This window comes from Tachypleus tridentatus, chromosome 12 (genome assembly GCF_004210375.1).
Source record: "Tachypleus tridentatus isolate NWPU-2018 chromosome 12, ASM421037v1, whole genome shotgun sequence".
Classification (NCBI taxonomy): domain Eukaryota; kingdom Metazoa; phylum Arthropoda; class Merostomata; order Xiphosura; family Limulidae; genus Tachypleus; species Tachypleus tridentatus.
In genome coordinates, this window is record NC_134836.1 from 5,779,815 (window position 1) to 5,807,032 (window position 27,218).

General features: G+C 32.6%; 1 protein-coding gene across 22 annotated transcripts in view; it reads right to left on the reverse strand.

Moving 5' to 3' along the window:
- Positions 1 to 27,218, reverse strand: part of LOC143233272 (uncharacterized) — a 202,846-nt gene that overhangs the window by 121,032 nt on the left and 54,596 nt on the right. For all 22 annotated transcript variants that reach the window (XM_076469362.1, XM_076469358.1, XM_076469357.1 and 19 more), the window contains 6 exons: positions 25,445 to 25,541; positions 20,471 to 20,637; positions 16,806 to 16,923; positions 7,433 to 7,563; positions 3,557 to 3,808; positions 503 to 630 (listed from right to left, as the gene is read on the reverse strand). In XM_076469362.1, the coding sequence (XP_076325477.1) occupies positions 503 to 630; positions 3,557 to 3,808; positions 7,433 to 7,563; positions 16,806 to 16,923; positions 20,471 to 20,637; positions 25,445 to 25,541 (893 nt within the window). The remainder of the gene's footprint in view (positions 1 to 502; positions 631 to 3,556; positions 3,809 to 7,432; positions 7,564 to 16,805; positions 16,924 to 20,470; positions 20,638 to 25,444; positions 25,542 to 27,218) is intronic.

The following is a 27,218-nucleotide window of genomic DNA, read 5'->3' on the forward strand; positions in this document are numbered from 1 at the left end:
ATTTGAAATTTTTCTGATTCACCAAAGTATTTTTAATTTTAAATTGAAAATTACTTTGCATGTTTGATAGCCAACACATGAAAAGAAAACAGTCATGAGAAAAACACTACTTAACAAACCTTAAGTTTTGTTAACATTTGCTTATTAATTTAAAAGTAATAGCAAGAAAATTATAACAAGCATAAAACAAAGTAAATCCCAGGGACTGAGCCCTTCTGAAAGAGTTAAGTAGATAAATCTTGGAAAAGAACATATATGTATAGGAGGTTACTTAAACAAATGATTTAAGTAGGTAAGTCTTCAGAAGGTATATAGACATGTAGTTTAAGTAGGAAGGTCATGAGAAGGATGTAACCATGCAACTAAATTAGATATTTCCTGAGAAGGAAAGCTAATAAAAACTTCAAGTATCTAAGTCCTACGAAGAATATTTCTCATACAAAGTATTGTACAGGATAAACCTTACATGTCTTAATTATGGATGCTTAATAACTTTACTTACCAAGATTAGATTTTTCATGCTGAAGAAATTCGGACTCCAGTTTAGTTCTACTCAACACTTCCTTCTCACCTATTATCTCCTCTTTCAATACAGAGAGTTGATTTTCCAGTGCTCCTATGTATTTTTCACTTGAGATAAAAAAACAAAACTGTACTGTGTCATCAACACAAAGCTATGCTTTCTACAATATACAACAACACTGTATTGTACTAGCAAAACAAAGATACATATACAATATCTAACACAGTATTATACAAGCAAAAAAGAACTATGATACCTAAATCTTTCAACAATAAAATGTTTTGTGCCAGGAAAACCATGCTACAATACCTACACCATACAACAACTACATTGTATTGTATTAGCAAAACAAAGCTATATCTACAATATACAACACTGTACTTTACTGACAAAATAAAGTTATGATGTCTACAATACCAATAACAATGTGTTGTAATGGCAAAACAAAGCTATGATGTCAAAAATATACAACACTGCAGGTTACCAATAAAAGAAAGTTATGACATCTACAACTTGCAACAACAAAACTGTGCTCTACCTACAAAACAAACCTATGATACTTGCAATAAACAACAACACTGAAGTGTACCACTAAAACAAAGGTACAGTATCTACAGTGAACAATAACATTGTTTCTATCTGCCAATACAATGCTATTATATCTACAACATAGCTAAATCTACTAGATACAAAAACAACATTGCATTGTATTAACAGAATAAAGATATCTACAATATATAACATTACATTATATTATCAAAACAAAACTGTGATACTCATAACACACAACAATAACATTATATTATACTAGCAAAATAAAGCCATATTAATAAGAAAACAACACTGTATTATGCTAGAAAAAACGAAGCTATATCTACAACAACAACACTGTAATGCACTAACAATAAAAAGTTATGATATCTACAACGTACAGCAACAACACTGTATTGTAATAGCAAACCAAAGCTATAATACCTACAATATAACACTAATATAATGAAATAGCTAAATAAATATGTGATGTCTAGAATATTCAACAAAACTGTTTTGTACAAGAAAAGAAATCTACAATATTGAACAGCAACAACACTGTACTGTACCTAGTAAACAAAGCTATATTTACCATATACAACAAGAATATATTGTGGTATTAAAATATGTACAATACACAACAATATAACTATTTTAACAGCAAAACAAAGATATATCTACAACATACAACATTGTACAATACTAGCAAAACAAAGCTACGATACCTACAACATATAAAAATAATGTATTGTAATAGCAAATCAAATCAATGAAATCTGAAATATAACACAACACTGCAATGTACTAGTAAACCAAAGGTATAATATCTACAATGTAAAACATTGTTTTGTACAACTAAAACAACGCTATATCTGAAACATACAACAACAACACTTCCACTAGTGAAACAAAGTTATGATATCAACAAGTTACAACAACAACAACTACTGTAGTAGCAAAATAAATCGACAATATACAATAGGAACATTCCAATGAAGCAACAAAACACAATTATGATATCTTCACTATACAACAAACACAAAATTGTAGTTAGTAACTATACAATTATATCTAAAACAGCAACACATTGTACTAGCAAAATCAATAATGATACCTGCAATAAACAATACTGCAGTGTACCTCCAAAACAAAGATACAATATCTATGACGAATAACAACAGTTTTGAACTAACTATACAAGGCTATTTTATGTACAACAACACTATTGCACCAGCAAAACATTTATATTTACAATAACAATACTGCATTGTAGTAGCAAAACAAAGATATGATACTTAAAATATACAACAACAATACTATAGTGGAAAAGCAAAAAAGATACAATATCTACAACTTACAAAAATAAAACTGTACTGTACTGTACTAGCAAAACAAAGCTATATCTACAATAGAGAACAATAATGCTGCAATGTACTGCACTACCAAACCAATTCTATATCTATCTGTACTATACTAGGGAAACAAATGTATGATATCAACAACACATAACATTATATTGTACTATGAAGACAAAGCTATGATATCTACAATATGCAACAGCAACAGTGTCTTGCAGCAGAAAAACAGAACTTTGATATCTACAATATTAAACAACAACTACACAGAGTTCCAGCAACATTGGTAGGAGATACAAGTACTTTCAAGAATAAAATGTCATTTTAAATTGCAATATTCTAAAGCTTTATGCCCAAATGTATTAAACACAACATGCAAGACAGCATATAAACCACTATACTAGTGAAAGAATCATAGCATTAAAAACAGTATTCACACACACACATATATCTAAAAAAGTCATGAATACATCACGTGTAAGACATTCTCTACATAACTTCATAAATGTAAATATAAATTCTATGTAAAAATGTAAAATTTATGTTTTTTATAGTCATTAACAGTAAAGAATTTATTACCAAGGTGTGTTTAATTGAATGCAAGTACAAAATAAATCTTCTTAAGTCTACAGTTTTTGAACATTACATATAATAGAAAATAACTTTTGCTTAACAATAAATGAACCTAAGTAGGTCAGCACTCATTAGAATTATATCCAAGAGGAACAAAATAATCCAGTGTTAGGTTTAATTTTCTTTTTAGAATTTCACATTGTACTATATATCACATGATTATAATTTGTGATGTCTTATACTTAATGCATTTAATGATTTAATGAAAGCATCTACTAAAAACACCAAGATGTGTACAGTGTATACCTTGTAATATCTTATTAGTAAAATTAATTAATTGTTATCTTCTAAGTATACTTAACAATGGGAAACTGGTAAGGATTCATAAATTTTTCAAATGATAATCTGATAACTTGCTTTAATTCAGCAGTTTTTTTTTTCATTTGATTTTCAAACTGTAAACTTGTTTTAATTTTACAAATTAAAGTTTTATGGCAATTTGATGTACAATCTATAAAACTGCAGCATGAACTAAATTATTTCAAAAGCTGACTTTCATACCACTAATACTAACCTTCTTTCCTTTTCAAGCTTGTAGTAATGATCTTGTGAAATAAGATCTTCTCTTTCCTCTTCAAGCTTCTCTACTTTATGTTGATAGTCTCGCAAAATTGTATGCAAACGATCATTTTCACTGTTAAGGGCATCTATTTGGTCATTTAGAGTCCTGCGAGTTTTTTCTAACCATATTCTTTCACTTCCTGAAGCAGTTATGATAGATTTTATTTTTTCTTTGTTCTCAAGAGAATCTTGAACTTCTTCTTGTCTAAAACACAATTTTCATGCAAAAACTCAGAATCAATATATACACATCACATACAGGAAGAAACATACTTGAGATACTATGTATTTGCTTTACCTCAGAATTTTATTTCTTTGTTAGAACAGAGCCATATTTACCATATCTACGTTAGTTTTGTAGATAATTAAGATATTATTACTTAGCATTAGAACAACCCTTAGATACTTAGTTCAGTAGCTATTATTTTAATAGATGCTCAGTAGATTATCACAATATCATTAAATTATTATAATTAGTGGAATAACCTTACCACATTACCCAAATTCAAATTATTCCACATGTAAAAATATACAAGATACACGTATTATAGATATGTTCACTTCAAAAAGTTTTAAACATGTTGTTAAAGAAAATCAAAGTGAAGATTATTACAATCATGAAATACCATACATGCATGCTTGTTATATATAATAGCAATTCATAAAAGATCATTTCTGCTATGTGAAATAAATATACTGTGACATTTTTTAGAATAGGAAGTATGATACTGTTTTGAATTCATAAGAAAAATCAACAGACATTATTCACGTAGATATAACACAGTATAACCCATTCACTGCATTACTTTCACTGCAAGTTTTTTGCAGCTGTAACAAAAAATACTTTATAAATACAAATTAAATATCTGTAAACCCTCTAGCTTTTGGAAAATTTTAGCTTAAGTGAAATGAGATAATTCTTAAAGCTGGGCTTTGGTAAACATTTAGTTCTTCCCTAATGATTTTAGAAAAAAAAAATAGATGATACATTTAAACAAGGCAAATTTCCTTTTGGGGGGGGGGGAATTCTAAGGTCATTCTTTCTACTTTGAAGCAGAACAGTATATGATGATGGAATTTCTTGAGCACATATTTCTTGCAGTACCTATTTCAGTTTAAAACTTTCCTGTTTTCAAGCACATGTCTTCTAAAGATGTTTACTCAGAATGAACTTTTCTCAAGTGGCAAACAATCTTGCTATTAAATAATATGTAGTAACTACAGCCTTTATAACTCCCTAATTTGTCGGGCAGCTTTAAATATATTTAGTCTTCATTTATTCAGTTCAATGGAAAAGTGTGTAAATGATAGCTATAACAACAATACATGTTTCATCTAGAGACAAGCTTACATAGTTTGTGTTTTAGCACTACCTAATAACAATTTCAAGTGTTTTGAAGATATGTAGTTGCCCAATAAGTTGCAATTGCAAAAGTATAAACAACACATACATTCATAACTTGCATAACATTTACTAGTATTGTACAACAACTACACAAAACAGAAATGGAGACAAAATGTCTGAGATGGAAAATAATGTAAACATATGAAATAAGCCTAAAACACAATGTGTCTGTAATAGTTAATTTTATGCTAATTGCAAGATAATGCTAAATTATCTTATTAATACTACCATACTACCACTAATACTCTTCAACTTTATTCTCACAAATGTTTGTTCTGAATTCAACTTTATTCTTACAAATGTTTGTTCTGAAAATACTTCACAAAAAGTATCATGTTCTTTGTTTGACCCTACAACCTATGGTAAATCTTTAAATTCCTTTCTGCTTATGGTAATATGTCACATTAAATATTTAATTAACTCACTTTACTATCGGGACAAAATTAATGAAATTAACATAATAGTGTATGTTATTATTTAAATTTTTATATCATCTCAGTTTTATTTTTTTAGTTTCAAAGGCAAGGCTTCAAAAAATACTTAAACTGTAATTTTTGTCACATGATCCACTTGATATGAAAAATCAAGACTTCGACAGTGGATCACTCATAGCTATATGTGTCAGTGTAGACGAGAATCTACTCACTAATGTGTGTATGTGTGTTTGAAACTATTTAATAGGTGATATCTAAAGTCTGCAGGTGTGTTGTCTGAGAAATGAATATAAACTTTCCAATCCCTGATGGGTGACATGCCCACCTTCTATACATTGACTTGAGATCTACAACATACACGTAATAATTGGCACAAGTCTATATAGTCATTAGAAATAACTCAGTTTACTCTGTACTCCACCAGTAGTTAGCTAGGAGTTGGTGCCCAGTTTTCATACATAAACACAGGTAATACAGTTAATACTGTTGTCTGCTTGATTGACTATAGCACTTACAATGGCTTCTTACCTAAATATGCTATAGTTAGAGAGACAGTTAAATTTTATTTAGGTCTTACTTTTATATTTTATTTAATTATGTATTATGTGTGTCTTAAAAATCATATTTCAATGGTTTAATGATTTTTACGAGTTTAACTTATTGTGTGGATTGTGAAAGGTTATAACCATGACTAGTACAAAAATTCATCAAAATGATAAGAAATCATAGTTGAACATTAATATCCATTAATGAAAATCACAGAATTTAATTGAAACGAATTTGCATGAACCTTAAAAATTCACCCACACTTCATTTATTTCTTCAGTTTCAAAGTAACTCTTTAATCACATTTTTAGTAAAAACTATGCAGTTAAATGAAATGTTATCCTGAACAGACATATATATGTATCCTGAAAGAGATTTACACAGCACTCTTTAAGGTTTTTCACTGTATTCTAGGTCAGGAAGCAGAAAACATACAACAGACACTTCAACACAGATTTTCAACTCTTTCAACCATACAAGGGTTAAAAGAACCTTGGTAATAATAAACGTTTATTTTTCTTTGTTTTAACTCCAAGTAGATAATACATGTTAAAATGCCAAAATAATATTTATTAAGTAACATTTATTCCCCACTTAAAACATTTTAAACTCTAACACAAATTTTCAACTCTCTCAACTGTAGATAAGATGAAAAATATTTGTTGGTAATAAACATTTATTTTTCTTTGCATTTTAAAGACAAGTAGATAATACATGTTTCAAATTTAGAAAAAAACACAAAACCTGGATAGACAAAATACATTTTGTCACTGTTAATATGGTATTATCAGACATTCTATGAACCACTATGCTACAGCTAAAAATAAACAAAAGTTAGTGAAATGGTAAAGACAGGAAATTAAGCATATGAAAAATACAATTAATTTAGTGTATTTCTACAAAGAGTTGAAAGATACATATACATTTTTATTTGTTATTTATACACATTTCATTGCACTGTATGTTGATGATAATAAATAGTGATATAGTAAAGAAAATGCAAAATAAAATATAAACATTTACCTTAATTAAAAAAAACTTTTGACATTCATTTATGAGATCCTAGAAACTATGCAAATGAAATGTAAAAACTGTAAGATTAAAAATAGTATTTTTATACTTCATATAAGAATCACCTTGCAAATGAACTATTCAGACACGAGTATGCATAACAACAGGTGATAAAGAATATTAAAAACAGTAAAATTAAATATTTTATTTTTTCTGAAAGCATGTACTTTTAGGAATATTTATGTCAGATTTCACACGCTTTAACTCAACAGTTTTATTTTTGTAAGAAAATATGACCAAAGCAATATCATATTCACTCTGAGAGCTCAGCCTGCAGCCATAAGGTTAAGTGGTTGTTTATTTATATTGGTCATTTGTACATCCTTTACAAAGATAACCAATTTAATATATCATCACCATATTGTATACTTACAACACCTGAAGCTGAGAATTTAGCTGCATTATAAGACGTTTCTGATGCTGACGTTCCTCTTCTGCCTCATCTAACAACTTCACTTGAGTTCTGTGTTGTTCCTCTGATGTAGCCAGATTCCTATGTAGATCCTACAAGTTACATAATACAAAGTTTCTGTACATCAAACACTTTCTGGTTGGCGAGTAGTTAAGACACTAGTCATTTCTAAAGCAAGTTTTGTTTAACAATAATTTAAAAGGTTTTCTAATACATATAAACATTTGTTGTGTAGTTCTTTTAAGCAATATTTATTTAACAACAGTAGTTACTATTGAACCATATGAAACATTTCATAACCTTTATTTTATAAATCATATACTTATTGTATTATGATAAAAATAAACATGCCCCAACCTTTACTTCCATAAGCTGTTCATTACCTAATGACACAAACAATGTCTCAACCTTTATTTCCATAAGCTGCTTACGACCTAATGACATAAATTTTAATTAAATGTAATGAAAATAAGCTAATCCAAAGTTCTAACAGGAACTTACTTCCACTTACATACATAGCTATTCTCATTTTGAACACAGCACATATAACTCCTTGTATAGGAACATTCAAAACAGAGACAGTGTGATGGGTGACCACAAAACCCTGTAATGAATAGCAGACCAAACCTGATTTATTCAATCTAATGAATGGCAGGAATGAGCAGCTATCCCCTTTTGCTATACTAACGAAGTCTATGGGCAAGTACAGTCTAGGAGCAGGCATATTTAAGAAGCAAATATATCACGAGGAATAACCCACAAGCTGCCTTGCTGAACACCACACCTCTAGTTTATTGCAGAACAATGTGTGTTTTAATGACCATGGATGAAAAATGAAATTAAGTTAGCTTAGCCTTTCAGTGCAGATTTGAATAACAAACTAAGTAAGGGAAGTATACCTGGCCAGCCATCACTCACCACAGAGAAGGATCAGGATATAAACATCAAATTGGCTCCTGAAAAAATAAATAAGGAAAAAAAAACTCACCTGGTTATAGTTATACTGAGGTCTGAATAATGACAACAGGTGGAACACAATCACTCAATGAGGAAGAAATAGCTATAGAATACAGAGAGAAAATGATGAAAGTATCAGAAGTAGTCCACATGCCCTCTTGAAGATTTTTTTGCAGTGGATGATGCAGATGAGACATCGGGGAAAAGTGAGGTGCCTAATGTGAAGGAAACAAAGAAGAATATGCCAACTGCATTAAAAACCAAACCCAACTGATAAGGGTGGAAGAAAACAGATCATGAACAAAGGACAGTTGGCAAAGGATGAATCGACAGGAACAATGGAAGGAAGCTGTGTGTGCAACATAATCACAAAGAATGCACAACCACTGGAAAACCTGAATATATAAAGACCACATGTTGACCAATAAATTTTGTCTGGGTGGGAAAGATGATCTGCAACAACACTGGAATCATCTGAAACATTACACATAAGGAAATGAATATGTTTTGTGTGAACCCAAAATAAGAGATCCAATATCCATGAACAAAGAGAATGAGAATGGGTACTTTTCCCTTGTGATCGATATATGCCACAACTGTAGAATTTTCTATATGGATCATGATCAGACAATTGCAAACAAGAGAAAGAAAAGGATCTCCTTGTGGAAGAAATAGGTAAGGGTTGGGAAGGAGTAGAATGGTGAACATATATATGGAATTTTCAAAGTTCCATGTGAGATAAACAATCAGCCAAGAAGGAAAAAAAGAGACATTTGTTGTTTCACAAATTCCATCTAAGATTCCAAAATTGCTGTAAGATCATCAAAAATCAAACCAACCAATGGAGAAAAAGGATGAGACATAAATCCCACAGTTAAAAAGGTGACAAATGAACAAGGGACAAAAACCACATCTCTCCTCAAAAGATCCCAACAGATGAACCAGAAATATAATGAAAGAGCTAAAGTTGACAGACTTGTCAATAAAGAAGTAATTTGGAAAAAAAATATCCTATGAGAAACCTTCAGGATCAAAAAGGATCACCTTAGAAAGAAGATGAATGGTTGACAAGGATAGACATGAGGATGAAGATGAAGGTAAGAAATTCGGCATTCGACAAAAGAACAGGACAATCAAGATCTACCATCATGGATTCCAACTGTTGTGAATCCAGAAATAAAAAATCATTTGCCAAAGCAAATTTGTCTGTAGCCTATGGAGGAGAAACATCCTCACATTATTATGTAACTGAGATACAAAATGCTCAGTATGAACCCCAATATCAGGAGAGGGTGGAAAAGCAAAATACTGAGAAAAAAAACTGGTAACTCACCTGAAAGACTGACAGGTAAGTACAAACCACCATCAGTCACCTGAAGTTGGCCTTTCCAATTCTGGTTCTGAGTTATTTGATGTTATGACCACCTTCAAAAAGTAAAGTAATAAAAGTTTTAAAAGACAAGTAGCAAAATTTTAATAATAACTCACCAGGATGACGGGTAGTTCAAACAGAAGCATTAGTCACCTGAAGTTGGCCTTTCCAGTCCTGGTTTAAGTTATTTCATGTTACGGTCTTTTTCTGATTTAAAATTAAACTAGATGGACTTTGATTCTTAAAAGGGAATCACATTAAAAAAGGTCTAATGTATAAATTAAAATACTTAAATGGTATTAAAAAATTAATGGCCTTTAAAAAACTAAAAACATTACCAAGGTGGACAGTGTCACCATTACATAACGCTGTCTAACATTATGAACAAACCTTGGGGAAAAACATGTTTAAAATGGTGCCATTGTTGAGAGTCGTAAAAAGTAAAATATGGCTTATTGTGACCTGAGTGCTACACAGACTGCACATTGGTGCATCAATTCCAGATAAAAGAAAGTGATTAGTTAAAAAACTGTGACCAAAGTCTAGTCTAGTTAGAATAATTTCCTCTTTATGATCCTTAAGAAAGCAAGATTGCCAAAGTCCAATATAGGGTTTTATTTGGAAAAGCTTGTTTTCACGTTGTTCACTCCGAGTTGACTGCCAGCTGGCATGGAGCTGAGCCTTGAAAACAGGACCATAGTCCATGTATGGAACAGGCACAGTGGTGATAGTACCAGAACAGATAGATTAAGTTGCAGTGTTGGCGGGCTCATTCCCACTAATACCAATGTGACCTGATATCCAGAAAAAATGGATAAAAGTAGATGTTAAAGAGAAGTTGGCCAGTCGGTTTTGAATATCAGTGAGAACAGGGCGTGAACTAATGCCAAGTGATTCCAGGGCCAGTAGAGAACTAAACAAGCCAGTATAAATAGTGCAGTTTAAGTACTGTTTAGCTTCTATGTGATCCAGAGCAAAAGAAATGTTGTGCAGTTCTGCAGTGAACACAGAAGCTGTAGAGAGAATTCTGCACGCAACCACCAAACCCCAACAAACCATGGAAGAGCCCACACAGTCACCTGATTTCAAACCATCTGTATAAATAGGAATGAAAGGATAGTTCGAAAGATGTTCAGCAGATAACAGACAGCATTTCCAATCAGGAGTGTCTACTTTTCTCAGATGACTTAAAGATAGGTCACAATTAGGGACTGTAAGAAGCCATGTTGGGATGAGCTGACCAGTGGATACAGCAATGTTATCCAAGGACAGACCCAATTCATCCAAATGCACCTGGATACAAAGGCCAAAAGGAGCAATGGCAGACAATCTGTTCTGAAAAAGTATGGCCCGCCAAGGAAGGAAAAACAAACCCAAGTGGAATGCTTTGGTAAGGAACAAAGTTTCGAAGTATATAGTAAAGACAGTTGCATACAGCGGAAGTGCAAAGAAGGTTCATGAGACTCTACATATAAGCTGTGAACTGGGAAAGTGCGAAAAGCCCCAGTGCAGAGTCAAAGTCCTTGATGATGAATGGGGTCCAGTATCTTTAAGGCCAAAGTCCTGGCAAAGCCATAGACCAGTGATCCATAGTCAAGTTTCAATCAAATAAGAGCATGATATATCTTTAGCATAGAAAATCGATCTGCTCCCCAAGTGGTGGTAGAGAGGACATGGAGGATGTTCAGTGCTCTCATACATTTGACACATAGCTGCTTGATGTGTGGTATAAAGGTCAGCTTACGGTCAAAGATAAGCTCCAAGAACTTTGACTCAGGGACCACAGGCAGCACAACTTCACCGATACAGAGTTCAGGATTAGGGTGAATACCCCATTGGCAACAAAAGTGCATGCAAACAGATTTAGAGAGAGAGAAGTTAAAGCCATTTGCTGTGGTCCACTTCAGTAAACGATTGAGTGCAGTCTGTAGCTCCCACTCAATATACCTCATGTTCGACGACTGACACGAGATGTGAAAGTTGTCAACATAGAGCCTGTTTGCAACACTGTGAGGGAGTTCTTCAGTGATGGCATTAATTTTTATACTGAAAAGTATGACATTCAAAACACAGCCCTGAGGGACTTCAAGTTCCTGTAGAAATGAACAGGAAAGTATTGAACCCATACAAACTTGGAATCTCCTATTCATCAAAAAATTTTTAATAAAAATGAGCAAATGGTCATGTAACCCAAAATTATAGAGGTCTTGCAAAATGCCATACCTCAGAGGGGATGATGTCCATTAAAGTCCTCCAGGATTAAAAAGGGAGATGGCAACTGTTCAATGAGAGCATCAAGGTCTGATTGATCATATGTCTCTCCAGGTGACAGGTAGAAAGAACAAACAGTGATGGTATGACCCAAGGAAACATGGATGGCTACGGCCTCCAAGGGTGTTTCAGGTCGCAAAGAGAGGGTGGGCACATGCTGATCAACCAAAAATGCCACCCTTCTGTGCACTTGTCCATCACACAGCCTGTCATTTCTGTACAAAGAAAACCACTGAAATGTGATTGTATTGGCAGGTTTCACAAATGTTTCCTATAAGGAAAGACATACAGGATGGTAGGAAGCAATCAGTGTTTTGATGTCATCCAGATTAGAACGTAAATCTCGGCAGTTCCATTGTATCAAGGTGGCCATTTTTATTTACATGTAGGCGAATTGGGTTGAGAACCTTTCTGTTTACGACCACATCTTTTTACCTTACTGTCCTTATTCGAGGGAGGTCTATCGACCTCCATGGATCCTGTCTTGGATAGACTGGGCAGGTCTTTGTTCTTCAAAAATGATTCCAGTGACTGAGGACATGAACGAATAATCATTTTGCATCTTGGGGTGAGAGAAGAAGATTTACCCAAGGAAATATCCATACCCAGAATGAAAGGAAGTGGATTTTGAGGTTTGCTGGAATGTATGTTAGCGAGAGATGGGTGTTGATGTTAATTTATCAACTTTTTTAACCATGGAGGTCAAAATACTTTTCATTTGTTTTAAGAATGATTCTTTTGGAGGCACAGAGAGATCTGTCTGCACTCCCATTGTAGTTATGGAAAGAAGTGCAGCAGCATACGTCCGAGATGAAGTGGTGGACAGCAACTTTCGGGCCTCAGGATAAGTAATGTTATGAATCATTTTCAAATGCTGCACCTCTTTTTCGTCCAACCATTTAGGGCAAGAATTAATGCAATGAGGGTCCATTTCAAGCTCATAGGCATCATGGTTTTTGCCACCTCAATGAACACACATCAAGGAACCACGACAAAATGTCTTTGAGTGACCAAACCAATGACACTGGAAACATCGGAGAGGGTTTGGAATGTACGGCCGTACCCTGAAATTAAGATAACCTGCCTTGATGGTGGCAGGTGGACATGGTGATGTAAATGTCAGACTGACGATACTGGTCAACATCGTAATTACATCTTTGCGAGTGGAAATACGCCTCACTGAAGAATCTTGAGTGGAGAAATCAGCAAGAATCTCAGACTCTGGGATGTTCTTCAAATCCCTCTCAACAATAACTCCTTGTGATGAATTCACTGTAGCATGATTTGTAACCTCAATAGGTATATCCCCTATTGCCTTTGAATGCAAGAGGAATTCACTGTGTTGAGATGTGGATGTTTCCACCAATATGTCACCAGACTGAAGCTTCTTTACTGACTTTGGAGAGCCAGCAAGTCCCTCTATTCCCTTCTGAATGAAAAAGGGAGACTTTTGCCCCTAAAGGTTTGTCTGAAAGAGAATGTAGGATAAGAAAATGAGGTACAACAGGTGGTACAGATGGTGAGGATTACTGCTCAGAATCTTCAAGACGTGGTCATTTACCTATAGACTCATTTTTCACTATTTTATTAAGATTTTTAATTAGAGTATCCATAACAAAGAAAGGGAACTTTCGGTGCCCACTGACCCCACCCACCATGGAGCCCAATGAGGGGATGCACTACAATGTCAAACAAGGACACTGCAGCAACACCAGGTTTCGTGAGCACTATACCCCAAAACCAGCATCAGATACAATGTCCACAACACCTGTTGAGAACACCCAACACTGGTACTTGGATGACTATAGCCCAAGTGGAACAGCCGAATAACCCAAGGAGAGCCACCCCAAAGCTGCCCATATACAGGAATTCAAGGTCAAAGTGGTGAGTTAGGGTTGGACCCCTCAACCACCAGGATCCTCTCCTCCCCTTCATGGGTTGCCAAGCACGGCAAACATGTGGGTGGATGTTTGGATCCCAGAGGAGGTACACTGAAAGTACAGAACCTTACCTGGGAGGTCCCTTCACCATGTACAGGAATCCACACCATTGGGGGATACAACAGAACATACCTGTAAAATCATGTCCACGAAAAGCCGTATTAGACCTGATGGAACTCATAGGATTAACATGAAGAGACACAGCTAATTCATGCACTTTCATGTATATAACAATATTTAAACAGTGATAAAATATGAGTAGTTACAGTGCCAAAATTTGTGATCAGAAATCACAACATTGCAAAATTGGTTTGAAGTCTATTTTAAGTTATTTCCCTATAATTCATTTTACATAACATAAGCACTTTTTATGTACAAACATTCCATTTTTCACTGTTTTGTATAAAATTATTAATCTCAACTTTTGAGTTACATAAACTATTTTAAACAACTTTTGTTTAAAATTGATTTTTGTCTCAAGTTCTTCAATTCACTTGTATTTATAGAAATCTTGGTTTGCATAATAAGTTAAAGAATGATATTCAGAAGTTTCCTCCCTGTACTTCATCCACTTAAATTGTAATTTCCCATTATTATTTTTTAATTTTTTTCAAGCTAATTACTTTAATAATTAGCAAAAGAGAAGAACTGGATTTGAAATACTGTCAACCAGTAGTATCAAGTGATCGTGTGAAATAAGAGTAAACCAATCATGTACAACATATAAACATTATTTGACCCTTGGCCTCTAAATACAACTGCATACATACGATATAATGAAGATGTGTGTGTGTTACATACTAGTTGCAACACAAAGATATCTTTCATAAATACTGCTTTTACATTTTTCAAAAATAGTGGCAGGGAAATATTGAAAGGTCAGGCTGAAAATCAGATATAAATTGGTAAAACTGAGCTTTCATTTAAAATGAAAAAATCCGAGAATTTTTTACGTAAAATTTGAAATCAGAATATGCAAGAAACTTGGAAAGCTGCATGTATCTAAATTACCTAGTACCCATGTTTTGCACTTGTTAATGGAAAAAAAAATGTTCCAGGACCAAACTGTAATTTTCAACACCATATTTACCAATTTTAAGAGAAAGTAAATTCCACTAAAAGTAAATATCTACTCTTTTATTATATTCTATAAAAAGAGTAGTGACAGCTGTGCAAAACATTCTATTAATAACAGTAATACATGAACATTAAAAAATACTTATTCAAGCAAAAAAGAAAAAGTATAAAATTAGTCACTCAAGGACATTCTGAATGATCTTGCATTACTGAACAATGCACCAACAAATTCTGTATCACTTAAATACTCGTAAATATTTTTCAAAGCTTTAGTTTAACCTTTAAATAGTGGCCATTATCAATTTATGCTGCTACCTCCAACCTTCCTACTGTATAAGATTAATAACAGGTGGTAAAGGTTTGCATCTTTTTTCCAAATATTTGCCTTACCTGGAGCTAAAAATTCCTCTAGCATGTAAACTAAAACTAAATAAAACTTACTGAACATATTATTTCAACTTCCCAATAGGACAATGAGTAACCTGTAGATAACTGGCTACTGAACACACATCAAAATACATCATCACTTTCCAATCAGGCTAAGAAAGCAAAAATCAACTCTCCTATTGTTAATACAACTACTTTCATATATTATTAACTGAATTAACAATTTTAAAATATTTTCCCAGTTTATTTTTTAAATTCTACCTTGGAAAGAAACTTTTCAAAAAACTTTAAGCCTTGTAAATTAACAAAATATTTATGTTTTAGATATTTTAGACCGTAAGTTCTTTTGTATAACACATACCCATTTTTAAACAACATTTGGAATAATAACTCTTCTGAATAAATATATTTTCAAAGGCTACATGTCTAAGTTATAATAATATCATATATGGTGTTTACTTAATTAACAAATAAATAATAGTTTTATATGCAAAAACGGCTCGTTTGGGTTGAGAAAATATTTTACATAGAACAATCCAACTGAACCTGATGATGACCGAAGACCTTCAAAACGGTCATCGTCAGGTTAAAAATCCAACTCAACCTGAAACGAGCCGTTTTTGCATATAAATTTCTCAACAAGTGGGTTTCTCGACATCACTGATAAATAAATAATAGTGCTAAAAAATAGAACTGAAATAATTACAATTCACCAACAATCCACTTTATACAATTAACATAAGAGTCTAAATATTTTGTAAACAAATTTAATACTCCATAAGAAAAAAAAAAACTTTCAACATTTACAGATATTGATAGCTGAGGGCTTAATTCTAGTCTATTAAATGTTATCTGCTACTCTTTGCAAATCCAGTAAGTAATTATGATTTGCTTTGTGTATAACTTGTTCTGAACTCTACCAGATAAACAGCACACTAGTCAAAAATAACAGAGAGTTGTTGTTGTTTTACAACCAACATGTATTTTATACTGCTAGACTTCTTATTTATTATAACAAATACCAAACAATTAATACTATAAATTTATTTCATATCTTTATAAGTGAAATTCTACCTTTGATTCTAAGCAATAATGCTATATCATAAGCTAAACAGTTGCTTCAAAAGTAAGAATACCAACACTGCCTAAAAACTTTAAAGTTACATCAGGTGTATGTTTAACAGGCTCTGCTTTCAACATAAACAATAAGTAAAAACATTTATCACTTAAATCACACAGAAGCCATAAATCTCCATTGTAACTACAGTTTTCTCCAAAAACATTTCATTCTCTTCTTTTAAGACAATCCCATAATACCTATGGCACTTACTTCGATTTGTTGTCGACGTTTTGTTAGCAGACTCTGTACTACTGATACAATAGATGTAGTTAGATCCAAAATGTAACGTGACTCGAGATTTGAGCTTGATTTAGCTGCAAGTGCATTCCTGGTGTGAAGAAAGAAATAAGATTTCAATTTAAACAATGGAGTGTATTACATATACAAACAAGAAGTCATACAGCATCACAAATGAAAGAGAACAGTTAAAGAGTTCACTGACATTAATACTAAAAACAGGTTTGTATAACTACTCTTGCAAAAGGTCATAAAACAGTGTTCAATAACGAATTAATATATAGTTAATTTGTAAATTCTACCCTTTGAATTAGTACAATAAAAATGTACATTCATTCCTAATAATGCTGAACAACCATTAATATTTAGTCAATAGTATTGGAGTGGGCAAATTAACCTGTAGCTCACAAAACACTAAGCCATTTGGCCAGTGGTGTAAACACAAATCATTGATTCATCTTTGATGAGTAAAAGTATCTTAAGGCACAACAATACACACATGAAGCTTTAATTTATCTGTGAAATGTTACAGACTCCTAAAGACACGATAGTACACACACATGAAGCTCATATGTAGAGAGTGCAAGCACCTGAAGGCACTGTGGTACAGAAATAAATCAAGGATTCATTTCAGAAGAGTACAGACTCCTAAAGGTTAAAAGGTACACAGACAAAGCTTTGAGTTACCTATGAATAATACAGGTTCTTAAAGGCACAATGGCACATCATAAAGCCTGTTAAAGAGTACAGATGCTTAAACACATGATGGTACACACATGAAGACCTGACTCATCTGTGAAGTGTAGTACAGGTACATTAAAGTACAATGATGCAGACATAAAGCTTTAACTCATCTGTAAAACATTCAAGCACCTTACGTCACAACAGTATACACATGAAACCTTGATTCATTTGTGAATATTACATACATCTAGAGGCAGAATGGTACATACATGAAGCTCTGACTTGGGAATATTACAGGCACAATGACACAGACACTGATGCTTTATCCATCTCTATGTGACTTTACTGTGCAGGTCATGAGGTTTCAGTGACTTCCTTTCAAAATTTTATTAAATTACATTTTGTTTACACTATACCAATTACTATAGCATGAAATTGTAGCTAATAATCCACAATTTAATTATATACATATACATTTTAAGTTCTTTATTTCATAAAACAATATTTTCAAAACTCTGAATTTCCCCAATTGCAAGAAATATAACAGATTTTCTAGAGGCATCCCATATTCTCTATTTTATTCACCACCCCTTCACAATAAGTACAAAGTTTAACATATATTACTCACTGTAAAACTGTCATTACTCAGGAAAACTACAATTTTTATAGTCTTCATTTTTGCTTGGTTACAGACCCATTAAATAAATGACCCCTTTTGCCTCACACACCTGACACATTCACTTTTTCAGGATTTTTTTAATTGTTCTCTCTTACATTTAATTCTATATTATCTATAACCAATAAAAAGCCAAGGTTTTTCATCTATCAAGTGACATATTGTATAATGTTATTTTCTGAACAGAGAATTCTCAGTTTTGCTATCAGTACAAACTTTGATCCCATGGGAAATATAACATCTAGCATGGATGAATTTGTAACAGCTCTTGTTACATTGTTAAAAAAACAGAAAAATTAAGATAGTTTGAGAAAATTGTCTGCTTTTCACATTTTATTAGTCTATGTTTTTTGGTGCATTCCTTTATTAAATAAAAATTATTTAGTGCATTACTACCATTAGTATAAAAAAGTAGGGTTAAGTGTCATCAACAGTTAAAAAAAAAGGCCCAAGAAAGTAATTTATTTGATGTTTACTCTTATTTATTAAATATAAAAAGTACTGAAATGTAAAAAGAGATCCCTTTATGTTAGTTAAGGTTAGATTAGATAAAAATAAATAACAATATAATAAAAATATTTCACAACGCATGCATGCAAAGAGCTCCATGTTCCCTACAACTTATAATGGCACAAATAGTAGTTAGACATAGTTCAAAGGGCAATAAAATAATAAAATTTAATTATAAATACATTTACACTGTTACAAGTTTAAACTCATTTAGAATAAACAAGTGTTCTGTGATGTTACAATGTGAAGGCAATTGAGAAATTAAAAAAAGTATTCTAGGTGTTTGTTTTCTTTTTTTTTGGTGTTTATGCGGTCACTTATATTGACCAAACTTGTAGAGAATTAGAGTACAAAAAATAACTGATAAAATATAAATTTTTACTGAAAACAAATACATGAAATATATTTAGGAAGTTTTAGAGATTATACAAATGAAATTTTAGAATTTTGAGATGAGGAGAGGTATTTTTATTCTGAACATTAAAATCACTTTGCATACACATTAGTCAAAACAAATACTCAATACTTTCACCAATAAATCCTTTCTTAAATTATTAAAAATACTTACTAAAAATATTATTTTTTTTATATGTGAAAGACTTGTTGTGAAGATATTTATACCATATTAAAACTTAGTAATATCAAAACTACAAGGGCTTTAAATAAGTAAAAAGAGGTCATGTGGTCATTCAAATCAACTGAGCCCACGTTGACAGAGTTAACTCATCTGTGAATAGTACAAGTGTGTAAGAGCAATGCTGTAAATTACCTTGATTTAAAAAAAAAGTTAAAGTAAGTTGTACACTAAATTACAAGGCTGGAACAGGTCTTCTTGACCATAAGCTTGGTATATCCTCAATGACTATAGTTGGTGTCCTTAACTTTATAGGAAGTACACATGTTGCACATAATAGCCATGATGTTATTTGACCATTTATATCTGAATAAGGCCATTTGGCATGGTCACAACCTTCTCATTATGAACCTAAACACATAACACAGTTATCAATTGTTTTTTTTACGTTTTTTTCTGTACTACAGCATATAAAACTTTATTTCTGTAAATCAGACCACCACCAGCAGGCATCATCACAAAATTATTCAGAAACAGTAAACAAAATTATTACCAAAATAGCAAATCATCAACTCTGAAGATAAAACAGTGGTACTTCCTTTCTACAAGCAAGTAGATTGTGCAGCACCAATTAAACATCAATTAATTCTCATAACAAGACCCATGACACATGCATACAACTATCAGTTTTAGGATTTGTGTTCAGGTTTACCTTTCCAGATCAAATGCCTATTTAATTTGTTGGTGCATGTGAGTGTGTGTGTATCTATCTATGCAGTGTATGTGTATAGATGCATACACTTTGTGGTGCACAAAGGCTTATCAAATACAGTATGACACTATGCCAACTATTCAGAAAGTATGGAAGCCAAATGTAACTTGAAATGTCTACCTTCGTTTTCTGCAAGGTAGAAGATGCTACCATCAGCTGTCCAACCTTATATGGTCCAGCCTTCTCCCAGATAAAAGACTGAACAAAAAGGCACTACTGAAAACCACAAAGATTCTTTAATTTAAAATGACTTTCATTAGAGAAAGCAAAGTAAATAATCTTATCAAAATTTACTTAAAGTTCATGATAGAAAAGCCTACAAACACACAGATAAAACTAAAATATTCACTGTAGTTTCTGAAAGTGAGTTCACTACACTCATTTTATAACATTTTTGTGAACCTAGAAAGAGTAAAACTTACCTTACAGAGGTCAGAGCATTGGTCAAAAAATGCTGCTCTAATAAAGAGTCAGAATAAGTTTGGTCCACATCTTCTACCACTGCTTTTGCTATGTCCCACAAAGCATTTCTCACAGTATCAAAATCCTCCCGAAGGTCACCACAACCTGGACCAATATCTTTGACAAGCTGGTATGAACAAATGGTAAATGTCTCAAAAAAAGCACATAAATGAGATAAAGACACATTCTATACAATGTAAATGTCAAACTTCAGGTTCACAGTTCTCCACACATCAATGACAATATACAAAGCAACTTTTAATCAAAATGTAACCAGTCATATCATCATCTTGTGGTAATTACAAAATATACATAATAAACAGTTTTACTTTTTACCTGCCACACTCCTTAGATTCACATTAAATAATGTTTTATAGAAAACAAAAAATGCAAAATGTACACCACATAAGCCTATATGTATTTAACTATGAAATTCCTTCAAGAGTTTCATAGGTTTTGTATTGCATCTTGAACCATAATCTAAGCTGTTACAATAGCTGAAACTTTCACTGGTTTGTAATTCCTCTAATGAATACAGTAGTCCTTCTTAGATTCGTCCGAACTTTCTACCATGATAAAAAAGTTGCATCTGACAGGAAGTAGTTATTCAAAGGATCAACAGCCAGATAAAAAAATGACCAATTTTAATCTGTGCCAGTTGCTATTCACAAAGATTGAGTATAATGATATATATACTGTATATGTAGTCAGATAATGTAGCAAATTGGTACACTGTATATTAATAGTTATAAATGATAACAGTTCAATAAAGATAACATAAAGTTGTTTTGCTTGTGTTTCATGTCAGATCAAATATTCATCAATTACATTTATTTCATGTATTATATTTTTATCACATACATATAAAATATTACAAACTAACACAAAACTGTACATCATTGTTATGTACATTTAACAGAGTCACTTTGAACACTCAAGAGTCTAGCATTTATTATATTAAGAAGCATTTCATTATAAGTTATCACTGCAGAAATTTAGTATCAATTTAAAAAATAACATGCAATAAATGTCCAGAACTATACATCAGAAAAACTAGAAGGCCACGCCTCCTTCCACACCATGAAACATCTCGGATAAACTTTGCTGAGAAGCATCAAACATGGGACATAGAAAAGTGGACAAAGGTTTTGTTCTCTGATGAGAAAAAATTTTACCTGGATGGTCCAGATGGTTTCCAACATTACTGGCATAATAAGGATATCCCACCAGAGACATTTACTACATGACACAGTGAAGGAGGTTCCATCATGATCTGAGATGCTTTCTCCTTCCATGGAACAATGGAGCTTCAAGTTATACAGGAGTGTCAAACAGCAGCTGGCTACATTGGCATGTTGGAGAGAGCATCCTTATTGACTAAAGGCCCTCGCTTGTGTGGAAATGACTGGATCTTTCAGCAGGACAATGCTGCCATCCACAATGTCTGCAGGACAAAGGACTTTTTCATGGCGAATAACGTGATTCTTTTGTACCATCCAGTGTGTTTGCCCAAACTGAACCCCATTGAAAATGTTTGGGGATGAATGGCAAGGGAAGTCTATAGAAATGGACGTCAATTGCAAACAGTGCATGGTCTTCGTGAAGCCATCTTCACCACTTGGAATAACAATCCAGCCAGCCTTCTGCAAACACTTATATTGACCATGCCAAAGTGAATTTTTGAAGTTATTCGTAATGACGGCTGTGCAACTCACTACTGAGACCTCTTGTTGGGCATTTCCAATCCTGTTTAGGACTTTTTTTTCGTATGGTCTTAAACCTTTGAGCAGCTAGTATTTAGGCCAATTTCATAGTGTTCACATTTTCCCTATTAAATGCTAAAAAAGTTTTTTATTTTTATTTTCCCTTTTCTTATTTTCATCTTTTGAAGCTCTACTCAAATAAGTGGTTGGGTCTAACAATGCAAAATACACATTTTTTCTTTATGTTCATTGACCTTAAGATTTTGGCCAGCAGTGTATGTATACTGTGACAATGTTTGCACCTTTCCATTGCAACTGTAGCCAGTAATAGCTTTGCACATAGATATGTTCTCCCCATTTAAAATAATGTAACTATATTACGTTCATTTGCCAGTATCCTTTTGTAATGCAACCCAAAGTAAAACATTTTCTATTGCAATTTAAATTGTTCATAAATCCTAACACTTAAACTCTTTACAAAGATTTAAAAGTATATTCCATGTCAATGTTCCCAATCATTTAAATGTCCTATCTGTAAGAAGATAGTACAGGAAAGAATACCCCCGAAGACTGAAATTACCTGAAACTGTCAGAGTGGGTCCTAATCAACTAATACATGAAAAGATGGAAGAAATGGGAACATGCCTAATGAACTGTGAGAAATTAAAATATCTTGTTCCAGAGCCCATACATCTAAAGTTATGTTATCATTTAGAGATGCCCCAGCCCAAAAAAAGAAGCATCTTTGCACAGATGGAGATTTGGTTAAATGATAGCAGCAAGTGGAACCCCACTACCTTATTGGCAAGGTCAAGCCATTAAAACAAGTTTTTGAGAAAAGAAGGGAAGGCACATTATTGAGAACAACAGATTTCAAGAAAAATTCCATTGGTCTTTCAATGTCCACTGGAAAAAGCACTTGTGTGTGCAACCTAAAGAAGTGAATGCTTCTAGTGAAGCCAGAGTTTCCAAAAGTAAAAGAACTGCATGTACAGGGTATAAATAACAGGACATTTCACTGCTTGCAGATGAGGGGTAAAAGCTAAGCCTGACTAAGATGAGGGTATTTTTCAACTCTGGGAGGACTACTTTTTCACACTTTAATTCATCTGCAGGAGGCTGCTCAGCTGGGCATAGCTTGGAATACTTGACTAGCCATGCCAAGCTGAGCAACCTCCTGCAGATGAATTAAGGTGTGAAAAAAGTAGTCCTCTCAAGGAGGTGAAGCAGAGGCATTGCTAGGCACTAGCACACAGAACCCACACTTCATTTCTGTTTAACAATGCCCCAAGTACCCAGTTAGTGTCTGGAATAAGCAGAACAGAAAACGATGACTGATATCACACTAAAATATGAAAAATTCCTGCACTTACAAGCCTGAGTCCCAGAACTTTAAAGTATGTAGTAATGCCTCTGGGACAAGATGAACCCAAATGTCCACATAATAATGAAACCTCAACTCCAATCAGTGAATATGGCAGATGAATGCACCCATAACCTGACTGAAAATATGAGCAGTCAACGTGATGAAAGAGAAGAGCAGAAACTGAAGGAATCAACTGCAATGGATAAAACTGATAAGTATTTTAAAACCCATAGGAACAATCATCAGTGATATAAGAAACAACTCTGACATAATGAAGTAGAAGGGCAGGAAGAAGTAAAAGAAAGGGAAGCAAAAAAGGGAAGGGGAGATGTAAAATAAGCAGGTCTAGAAACAGGACAAAAAGAACAAGGTTGAAAAAGATAAGAAACCAAAGAAGACAATGAGAACAAATGCCAGGTATCCTTGGCCTGGGTCTACAGAAAGTCAGGAACACAAGCAAAGACCTCTGGGTGAGGAAAAAGCACTCAACAAAAATTATGGAGATAAGAGCAAGGAGAGATTAGATAGGGGAACTCTGCAACAAGTACCAACAGCAGAGGATACTAGTCAGGAGAGATAGAACATGAGTAGTACTACAACCAAAGTATTAAAAAAAAAAAAAAGTGCCTCAGAAATAAGATAACAGGATGAAAGGTAGCATATATAGGTGATAAGAAAGAGACAAAGGCATGAGACTGGAATACTAGAAAGTGAAATAGCAATTAAGGGGTACATCCCTCCAAGCAGTTAAAAAAAATTACAAAGATTTGGGATCACGGAATGGAAATGAGGAGCCAATTAGGTGAGAAAGATTAGGTAAGTGTATAAGTGTGTAGATGTTCCAAAAACAAATATTCATGGACTGTAATATCAGGAGGAGAGAAGTAAAAAGTAATCTTGAGAATAGATTTCATGTACTAAAGAACAGGAGTCAAAAGACACTGGAGAAAGGGAAAGAACATACTTTGAAAATCATGTCAACACAAAGTAGTACCAAAAGCAAACCCTGTTGATAAAAACAGCCAGCATAAATCATTATTATCATCTAGTTTGATCAAGTTCAAACTGAGGAAAAGGAATTTCAACTGAATGGACAGGAGGAGGAGACCCTGTATGTGTAAAGGAACCTGCTAAAAAATAATTCATAATCAAAATAAATTTTCTTCCTTGTTCTTTAGTAAACAACAACAAAAAAAACAGTTAACTTTTAATGAAATTCAAGTTCTATAAGCTATCTCAAATCTCAAGTAATTAATTAATCTTCCTGAGACAATACTGAGAAAAACAATGAAATTATTTTGAGTGTAAGCACTCAGCAGAGTTACTGAGCAAGGAGGTTGTATCACTCTCTTACTGGTGGAGGGTTACTTTTAATGTGGTGTCATCATGCACTAGCACAGTTCATGTTAAAATTGTGATATTAAGATGGAAGATAACTCAAGGCTAGTGGCACGCAAATATCCTAGACAGATGCACAAGATACCAAGTCATTCTTTACGTGGTGGTGAAACAATCAGAAAAGTTCTATTAATGTTGGCTAATGCACAAACTGTACAAAAAAACATCTAACCTAAATTGTAAACTAAAACAATTTTCAGTCCTTCACCTATTATCTAGTTATGTTTTTTAATATTGTTTTTTCGTGATATAAATCTTATAGACCATTAAAAATTCATTAGAACAGTATTTGAGGTGATTTGTAAATGTAATTTTGTATATTATAGCTGTTGAAAAAAATTTCAATTACTAAGACAAAATTTAGAACATTAACTTTCTATTAATTTTGCCTATTAGACACAGTTGATTTAAAATCTGAGTCATCAGATAATACAAAAGTGTATGTAATATTATGAATAATAACTCACCATGGCTTCCATAGATTTGTTAAGAGATGCTATTATTTTTTCTTTTTCCATCAAAAGTGATTTTTGTCTTTCATTTTGTTCAGACAATTCTTGTATCCTTAAAAAACAAAGCTAAGATGTTAGTAAAATAAACAGTTTCTGACCTAAAAAATAAGATTTTTGTAAAAAATCTTTTTAAAATAATTAAAGAGTACTTGTCAGTGCAAGCCAAAGTACACTTTTTAAAATTAACCATCTAATCTTACACATAGTTAAGAATATGGTTTTACGTATCTGTATTCCATGGATATTATGGTCATCACAAGCATATATTGATAAACTACATTTTTTACACTTTTATAATTTCAAACACCTCTATTTATTCTATAATCTTTGTTTATTATAGATTCATCACATTCATCTTGTATCTTTAATTCTGAATGTAGTGAATACCAATAAATGTAAAAAAATTTAAAATATTTTATACAAAAAACAGAATAATATTTTTATATACTTGATACTTACATTTAACCACAGTCTCTATAAACTTCCCTGTTCTCAAAATTCTTTGTTTTGTTCTGCATTGAATGTTTGTTTAGCATAACAGTATGATTTAGACACATATTACTATTACTAATAGTGATGGTGGGAATGAATTGTTATATGTCTTACTAAAGGTTCTAAATATGTTCTGGTATACCTACTTCTACAAGTGTTAGAAATAAGTCAGAGAATTTACATTTTTTACTGGGTTTTAAAGAATTCATCACCAAAATGAAAAAAATGAAGCATGCACTATTGAGAAACTCCAAATAATGACCAAAAGATGATGCACAATTATACACAAATACAAACTGGTTCTATATCTTCAGAATACATATCAAATGTTTTTCACACAAACAAAGAACAGAAAGAAAAACTGTGTTAAATATCCTATAGACATCTGTCAGTATAGAAGAACAAATGTTCTTCTGTACATATTGAAGTTTCAGTTTAAATGTAACAGAAAATATAACAAGTCAGTTTGAACTTGGCTCAAGTTGACATGAAACTCCCACTTAGCAAAAAAACATTTACTTGGGTTTGAAATGCAATGTTATGTAAAAGTTAACTCAAAATTAACTTTAACCTTATTTTCTATTACTGGTAGAAATAATGTGTTTTTTTTTTTAATTTAATCAGCCAGAAAAAAAAATATATATATATACAGTAATGCACTTACACTGACAACTTATTCCTATGAAACTATGAAGCCCATAGAACTGAGACTGGTCTTAAGAGATTCAATTATTACCATATGCTAGAAAAAAATTTTAAATGGAGATTAGGGTAATAAATGTTTCAGTTAGGATGAAGCTATGAGCAGGATACAAATAGCTTATTCCAAGAAAACTATGAAGCCCATAGATCTGAGACTGATGTTAACACTTTTGTTACAGGCATCTTTTTTTTAATGTCATAAGGTTTCAGTGAGTTACATTCAATGTTTAATTAAATTACTTTTGTAATATGGTATATAAATACAGTTGGCATAAAAACAAATCTTATAATCCAAATCTTAATAATATGTGAGTTTTAATCTCTTACTTCTAAAGGACAATTTATTTTTTAAATTATGTATTTCCTCTAATATGAGAATTGTGACATATTCTCACTAGACACCTCCTTTTCTTTAATTTATTTACTATGCCTCTGATAACTAAAAATGTAATTATAAATTACTCATACAAGTTTTCACTGCTCATGCAAAGCATAATTTTTATATCCTTCAATTCTATTTGGTTACAGAACTATA